The 8,769-nt window shown below is 38.9% G+C and overlaps 1 protein-coding gene across 1 annotated transcript in view; it reads right to left on the bottom strand.

The window, feature by feature from the left end:
• Positions 1–2,825: 2,825 nt before the first annotated feature.
• Positions 2,826–8,769, bottom strand: part of LOC146608533 (sodium-driven chloride bicarbonate exchanger-like) — a 44,428-nt gene continuing 38,484 nt past the window's right edge. The window contains exons 17-26 of the mRNA XM_085348662.1: positions 8,312–8,473; positions 7,322–7,435; positions 6,305–6,466; positions 5,872–6,123; positions 4,468–4,536; positions 4,206–4,379; positions 3,996–4,118; positions 3,850–3,914; positions 3,539–3,652; positions 2,826–2,898 (exon numbers count right to left, since the gene is read on the bottom strand). Of these exons, the coding sequence (XP_085204788.1) occupies positions 2,826–2,898; positions 3,539–3,652; positions 3,850–3,914; positions 3,996–4,118; positions 4,206–4,379; positions 4,468–4,536; positions 5,872–6,123; positions 6,305–6,466; positions 7,322–7,435; positions 8,312–8,473 (1,308 nt within the window). The remainder of the gene's footprint in view (positions 2,899–3,538; positions 3,653–3,849; positions 3,915–3,995; positions 4,119–4,205; positions 4,380–4,467; positions 4,537–5,871; positions 6,124–6,304; positions 6,467–7,321; positions 7,436–8,311; positions 8,474–8,769) is intronic.

Genomic DNA, 8,769 nt, shown 5'->3' with positions numbered 1-8,769 from the left:
GAGAGAGTCATTTTTTGCAATTTTTTTGCAATGTAACCACTTGTCATATAACTTGTCATATAACTGTCCTAATGAGGACACACATACAATTTTTCCTTTAGTATTTCGGCATGAACACAAAGCTGAAAACACAAAGAAAGTTGAAAACTAGCCCACAGCAAGTGAATCTCAGGTTAATTAATTAAAATTAAATAAGTATAATATAAATAAAATAAGTATAAGACAACACAGAAAATATAAACAGTCCTGCAGTTTAATATCTTTATTTACTCTCTCTCTCTCTCTCATTCTCATTAAACGATTGAAGAATGAACTGATTGTTTATACAGGTGACTTAAATTATCTAACAGAAAGTGCACAACTATTACTACCAATTTTAAGGCAGAATTCCACACAGAAGTGGTCAAAGTATTTGATACAGTTATTATTTTTGACCCATTATTAGTTTCTCTAATCAAATCATCTAAGAACCATCAGTTAGACAATGGGAAAATAACATCTACAAGAAAAACTTCAATCGAACACTGACTTAATGCTAGTAATATATAAGTAACATTTTACATGAATAAAATATTCTATGTATTATACATTGTTAAGACTCTTTACTGTTATTACATGTTGCCCTTCCCAGAAAAAAAAGGTATTATTGCATTTCTAGAACCATAGTCCTGCAGCAAGACAGTCAGTGTTTCACCAGCATGCAGGTGTTTGTTTGTTTTTTAAAGAAATAATTAGCTTCAGATATTAACACACTGAGGGTCATTTGGAGAGGAGATTACATGTCCATGGATGACACTTACTGACAAGATGACGAAGAGAATGCAAGTGGAAAACATGGTGCTTTACTGTACAGTTGCTCAAGAGTTCATCATTGTCCAATTTGAGGGAAAAAAGTCGATACATACCAAAATTTCCCAATCTATGTTACCATGCTAAATCTAATTTCCCAAAAGGTTCCCCTCCCACCCTACCCCCAAAAATAATAATCTCACCAAAATAAATCAGAAAATACTTTATTTGTTTAATTTAATTGCTTTGTTTCTGAGAGTCAGATTAAATGATAGATATGTCTATTCCAGTGAGTGATTAATATGGCGCAATCACTAGCAAGTAATAGTGACACCAATCAAAAATGTTATTTTTACACTTCATATTGTAAAGGACTGGATTACAAGTTAGTTTGATGTGTAATCGGTGTTATTGCCACTCAGTTATGGCATAGTTGTTACACACCTGCAGCCATGTGATTACTGATTGTCCTTGAAGGTTTAATAGTCTAGAGCATAGGTGTCAAACTCTGGCCCGCGGGCCAAATTTGGCCCACAGCCTAATTACATTTGGCCCGCGAAGCCATACCAAATTACTATTAGAGCTGGCCTACTGGTATTATACAGCTAATATATATATTGTTTAGTATAAAGCTTTGCTTGTTCCATATTCAGTTTTCCAGCAAAACGTGTTTGAGTCCATAAGAAAAGATTCATTCTTATATCTGGAGGAAGATTTTTTTTTTTCAATAAATATTAATGTTAGCCCGCGACTTTGTTCCAGTTTTGAATTTTGGCCCACTGTGTATTTGAGTTTGACACCCCTGGTCTAGAGGCTGTTAAGCCTGTCAATTATATCAGCTACCTATGACAGAGTCTGTAAGAGAACTGGCTGAGAGTGTTTGGGGGGTGGGAGTTAGACAGTGTGTGTTGTGTGTATGCGGAAGAAAGGAGCGCAAGTTCGGCAGGAGAGCCCAGGGTTTTTTGTTTTGATTCTAGAGAGAGCGTTTTCCCTGCTTTTTTGGCGTTGGCTACGGCCCACAGTAGCCTGTGTTACTGTTCTTAATAAACAGCCGGTAAACGGAATACCGATCATCTCTGTCTTCTGTCGGAGGGACGCTGCAATAAGGGAATTAAGAAGTAAAATATAAAGTGCCTGTTTGCAATTGTTTTCTTGGTTACTTTTAAACAAAGCAATGGAAGCTATTTCACCATTTACGCTGTCTATGCTAAGCTAAGTTAACTAGCTGCTGGATTTAGCTTCATATTTAGCAATCTCTTTAGGTCAGTCACTTCATGTGACTCTCAGAAACAAATTTCAAAGTCAAATTTCTGGGCAGTTTCTTGGGAAATGCTTCATACTAGAGGAGAAGGAGACATTTATACCTGATAGGAATGGAAAAGACTGGGAAATGATGAGTGGTCACTGTCACAAAAACATTTAGATATATTTAATATATAAAATGTATATTTAATGTGTCCAAAAAATTACTAGATTTGCTATATAGCCAACTCTTTTAGATATCAGTACTACAGATTTATATTGGCAAATATCTACTTTTTTTCAGTCTATTATGAGGCGCTAAATACAACAGCGGCATTAAATGCTCCACGGAGAATGTCGTGGAGTAAACAATGTTCCACATAGAATCAATTCTTTAGTGGTTCGCTGTAACCTTGTTAAAAGGATAACTTGTAGTTGTTGGAAAAATATAAAAACATACAAAATACAAATAAAATAAATTTTAAAAATTCTTTAAAATTTTTCCGGAATTGGCCCATAGACACAGCAGTTACTGCAGGTGTCATAATTCTGGCATCCTTCGGTTGCTGGTATCACTAAACACTGATATACACAGAAAAAGAAAAAAACAGATGTGTCTCAGTTTCCTCTCATTAATACAGTTTCTAATAAATTTTCTTTGTTTCACCCGACTTGCACATAGACTTACGTGACGAAAAAACACAGTGTAGCACAGTACAAAGGTGGCTGAGTGTGGCACGGTATACTTGTTGATTTACTGGTTGACAGCACAGTGGCTTTGCCAGTATGTGTCATCACAAACTTGTCTCCCTGTCCAAGCTCTTGTCATGCCTTCGCCGTTTGTGACGCTTTTCGTTGCTTTTGGAACTGCATGGGGGAAAAAAGAAAATGTAAACCCAATAAAAATGATACAAAAAGAGAATTTCGGTGGCATGCATGCATGCAAATTTATCTCAAAAAGGTTCAGCAGTCTTTCCTTAAAACACAGATTATAGTGACTAGTAAATTAGACCCAGTGCTATTAACTATTTGTAATTAGCATGCCAAGGTCACATTTGACATCAAGAAAACATGAATGAATAACATCCACAAACATCTTCCATCACCCAAATCATAATTAGCAGCACATGTTCATCATGCAATAACACTTAGGATGAGACTCTCCATGCTGAAGGGGTCACCTCTGAACTGCTTACCTTTGGGATATCAGCTTCTGAGAGGTTAGGAAGGGGAGCTTAGGGGTGGGATGAAATGAGAAAGGCAGGCAGGAAATTCTATGTTAGTCTGCTCAGTGGGAAATCTACAAGGGCAGGACTGCTCCTAAACAAACATACTAGCTTGTCAGCTTCTTGGAAAAAGTCAGTATTCCTGAATAATAAACACCTGTGCTTGCTGCTTTCACAACCTTAAGATCAGAAGCCTACTTATGATCTGGATCAACATCCAGTATTATCTCTCTGTTGTATGGGAGATCTGGAAGTCTTAATAATGCAAATATGTGGCTAACCTTTTAGCACTTTGTTCCTTTTTAGCACTCTCAGCAGGGTTCACACTCTTCCACACATTCCCAAAGGACCCTTTGGACATCTCATCAGTGATGTTTACTGTGGCTGGGTCACTCCTTCAAACAAGCAGAGAAAAGGACATTATTTCATTGGTTTTCACTAAAGTAGCACAAGCACTTAAACCACACATACGTCTGAGCTAGAGCTAAGAATGAACTCACAAATATCCGCATGTGTGAGTTTTGGTTGACAGACAAAACAGCTTAGGTAAAACACAAAACACAGAATAGAATTAAATATCCGAAAGACTTACTTGTAGTGTCCCTCAAGTGGCACTTGTACAATGCCTTCCTCCTCTGCAATAATGCTGTGTTCCTCCTGTGGGAAGAGAAAAATCTATTGCAGTGGCAGAAATTTGAAGATCATCCAAGTCCTCTAAATAGTGCTCTCATACTGCACCTCTTGTGCAGCATCTTCTAGTTTCTTCTTCTTCCACTCTGGCATCAGGTCATCCAGCCAGCTCAGCTCTCTCTTGGTGAAAATGAAGTCCAGCAATTTACGAATAAACACTAGGGCCAAGACCTGGAACAAGAGAAACAGACTGACGTCAAGCCATCATATTCATTAGGTGCACAAACACTCGTGCATATACAAGCACACTTGGGTTACCATCATGGGGAAAACAATGGCAGCTTTAGAGGTCTTGATGACCCAGAGGAGGACCAAGCAGCTTAGCTGGATGATAGTAAAAAGGTGGACCTTCCTCAAAGGGACGTGACGAAGGTAGATGAAGTCTGGCTGATGTTTGGCAGGCATGCCAAACAGCTTCAGACGGTCAAAGAACTGCAGAGATACAAAGAAAAAATTAGAATTTTCCTTCAAAGCTTTTCTGGATTATTTCTTCCAACAGAAAATACCATGGTCACCTCACCTGAATACCTCTGAGTGAGGAAGCCCCCATGTAAAGAAAGACGCCATATAACACAGGCATGGGAATAAACTGCGTAGAGACAGAAAAGCATTTCCAGTATGAGTAAAAACTTAGAACTGTTAGTCTTTCCTGTTAGATGGTGAACTTATTCATCCATGTCAGCGGTTACAGAAAACATTTCTCCTGTTTTGTTTGCTAGACATTATTATCTGTAGTTTAGAAGGTAGAGCAGCTCATCAACTAATCAGAAGGTTGGTGGTTTGATCCCTGGCTGCTCCAGTCTGATATTTTTTTGTACTTTGCAACTGTGGCTACATTTCTATAAGAGCATGCTAGAGAAATGTAACCATGCAATCATATGGTTGTAATTCCTTACCAAGTATGATGTGATTTCATTCTAACTTAACCATTGTTTTGTAGACATAACTTGTGTCACTCTAAACACAACTGTTCACATAAGTGATTGGATAAATGCCCTTTTTTTGATAATAAAGCAAACACTGAGTTGAGCTAAATGCCCCCTTGCCAAGGTTGGCTGTCCACTCAGTCTGTATAATCAGATATGAAAGTAACCACTGATTAATAATCAGATATGAAAGTAACCACTGATTCTGTCATGGTCTGCGTAGTACACAGATCATACAGTATATTGAGGAATGTGATGACTCAAACACAGACCCACAGAGGCAAGCTGGAGTAAACAAAAACAAAAGCAAGCAATTTATTTAGCCTGGTGGTCAAAGCACAAAATAAAGGTAAGACATAAAATACAAAAGGAAACCAAAAACTCTTGCTAAGAGAAAGCTAGGCGACCCAAGGGGAAGTTGACTGATGCTCTGACAATACACAAAGGGAGACTGAGACAACATATACACAAGCAGGTGATTAGAAAAAGTAGAGACAACACAAAAAATAAACATGGAGAGATGACAAACTTAAAGGAGATAAAAAAGGACAATACACGGAGAGATGACTAAAGTGAACAGAAAGGGATTGTTAAGGACACGAGTTTCAGACGCTATTTACTTGAAGTAGGTAGTTTGTTTTAGGCTGGTCACTGTCCACTTGTCTAATTTCCTCAAATATTTTTTTATGGACACACTAGAGATGCAACTAGTTTTCTTCTAAAATATTTTTGGGAGTCCCTTTGTTAATGCAAACAAATAGTCAAATGGTGAAATGTTTCATAGGCTCAACAAAATTATACAACATTATGCGTTCTTATAACAGGTTGCTAGTAGCAAAGTGCCTAAAAATATTATTTAAAATAGGTCCTTTGATAAATTATCTGTTATTTTTTTTATATATTGTTAAGAGTATTAAGAACTGAAGAAATAAAAAGTCTTTTTGAGATCCAGAAATCTCTGATAAGTATAGGTATAAGTATAGGTGTTTATCCCCTACCTTCAGCACGGAGGTCATGAAGACGGAACAACCCATCAGAGTAAAGATCATGAGGCCAGTGAAGCGCTGCTCTCGGATTCCCAAGAACTTGGGCTGCTCTCCAGGGGCCGAGCACTCTGACTCCAGCTTCAGGCTATTCACGTGGGAGATGGAGAGCACAGTGGCAGCCACGAACCATGGCAAGCCCATTACTGAGCACACACCAAGCATCACCCCCACCACAAACAGGTCCAGGTGATAGCCACAGCCTTTCTGTAGGGTTGGATCAAGGAAAGTGTGATTTAGATATTTAGATTTAGCTTACTTACCCACTTCAGGAAAAGCAAAGATTTGAAAACTAAAAAACAGCACACTGGGGCTTGTAGGAATTAATTGTATTGACCACATTTAAAATCACTTTCACACACCAATGTGAACATATCCAATGAAATACCTTTAGTTTGTGTTCCTTCCTGTTGATGATGACGGCTGTGATCTGCTGGTCCATAAAGATGAGAATGGTGCAGAGCAGAGCAGGGATGGAGGTGATAATTGTGGTCCACCAGGGGTTGGGCCCCACAGGGTTGATAATCCAGCCACGATCATCCCTGGTTGGCTAAGGGTAATGGCAAAAAGAACATTTAAAAATAATAATAATCATGAAGAATTTGAAACGTTTTAATAAATCAAAATACATATTTCCTCTTTATTTCTAAATTTCTCTTCTAAGTCATTATTAGACTATTATTACATTTAATTAGGAAGCTTTGATGTTCACTGCTAATATAAATTAGATATTTTCTGCATGTTTTTACACTAGTTTCCTATTTGGCCAGGATCGGTGTCATTATTGGTAACATACCGGATCCTACACAGGTTTCACAGGTAGTCCAATCCCTCGGATGGCACACCAATACCAATTGTCGGAAGGTTTATTGTATCTCCCAGCACAGTCTCAAGAGAATGGATGAGATTCCAGGAGACTGGAGTTAGTCTAGGAGAGCTGGACAGGGCTGTAGAATTGGAGGTGCTCCTTTTTGCAAGGAGGAATAGGAACAGGTGTATGTCCTCATATCTGCCCCTCATATTTGAGGTCCCTCAGGAGACAATCCTCGTACCAATTCTGATTTCACTTTTTATCTTATGTTACCCCTGGGTCATCTACTGAACAGTTTCAAGGACATCTTGTACCTTTGCTATGCTAATGATGCACAGCTGTACTTTTCCATTCAGCCCGCTAACATAGCTGTTGAATCTAAATCTAAACATTCTTATACTGTTTTATACATGTTTTCCTGTGTCTTTACTCCTCAGCCACACTGAAGCTAATGGGGGATCAGTGCTCTCTGTATCTCTGCAAGATTTGCGCAAAAATTGCATGCTTAAATGTTATGAAACACAGAAAAAATGTCCAATACAATGTCCAATTTTGATGTAAACAGTAGCTTGTGTGAGATTCATGTGGACTTACTTTGAACTTGTTGGGAACCTGTAACTTAGGTGAGGGGATACCCAGGGCATAATCTACTAACACCATAGTGAGGATGGTAATGAAGACTGCAAAGTCACTGATGATGGCCCGCACCTAAAGGAAACAAGACACACAATCTTTAGACAGAAGTATGTTACAAAAACTAAGATCTGCATACAGTACAACATACTGTGCTAACTAGATGCTGTTTATGCTGTTTTTGGAACATGTGGTCTCTATCGCTTTATCTAGAATGAGAAACATTACTTCTTGTCTATATATTTTAAAGGGTCTCATTATAATGGCTCAAGTTCTGTTTTGACAGTCAGTAAGGCTTGTTTTCTTACATTAAATTAATTAATTAACTCCATCACTACAGAGTTCAGATCTTTCATCTAATTTTTGACCTCAATCCACATGAAGTTGCAACGCGCGTTTGTGTACATAAGATTTTCTGGAGGAGGACAGACTCTTAAAGATGTTGAAGAAGCAAGCTCCTTTAAGCAATTACTTTGGTGTTCCTCCACCTCCAAAGAAATGTCAGAAGGAGTCCGAACCACAAAAGAAGTGCAGGAGGTGAGCTGGCTTCAAACAAATGATGAACGCACAGAGATGTGGTGCAGAATATGCATATGTAAAAATCCCACTCTAGCAGACAAAAACAGTGCCTTTTATATGTACGCGAACGAGCGTTGCAACTTCTTATCTGGTGCGCGTCTTTTATTTTGACAGCAAATGCGCACCTGCGGGCCACTTATGTGCACCCCTGTCTATCCAGACTACAGTGCAGCACTTATCACCACAAGGTGGCGCCAGGACAGTACAGATGAGTGTGGCAGCATCAGGCCACACATGCACATCATCGCATTGATGAATCATAGAAACTGAACATAGGTTCTCCACAAATACTGTGTCCTAACACAACCAACTGATGTCAGCATAAGTTACCAAATACAGACATTTAAAATAAATTGGATAAAACATATGTACCTTGGTTGGAAAGTACCGGCTTGTCTTGAACTCCTTGAGAAAAGCAGACATAAGGACAGTGGAGAAGAACAGGACCACACACCAGAACAGGACGTCAGGGATGTACGGGCCATGGGGACCACAGGCGCTCCCCTCAAACTCCCCATGTAACATCTCGCACTCCTACTGACCCCAGAGGACACAGTGATGATGATGATGATGATGATGATGATGGCGGTGATGGTGAGAAACAGGGTGTGAGCAGGAGAAGGAGGAAAGCAGGGATAATGATGCCAATAAAAAATTATTAGAGTTACAGTGGGGATAATGGCAATGATGGATGTCAGTGTCATTAATGAATTAGAAAATTCTGACTACCAAAAGTCAGACACATTCACTGCTCATTTTCTTTACTATCCCTGTAGTGCATGATTCATCACTTGCATACAGCAGAGGCCTCACCTGACTGCCACATCTAA

The sequence above is a fragment of the Diplotaxodon limnothrissa genome, linkage group LG23 (genome assembly GCF_057381915.1).
Source record: "Diplotaxodon limnothrissa isolate DT_005_m linkage group LG23, D_limnothrissa_male_GT1.1, whole genome shotgun sequence".
NCBI lineage: Eukaryota > Metazoa > Chordata > Actinopteri > Cichliformes > Cichlidae > Diplotaxodon > Diplotaxodon limnothrissa.
This window is presented reverse-complemented; position numbering and strand designations above follow the sequence as displayed.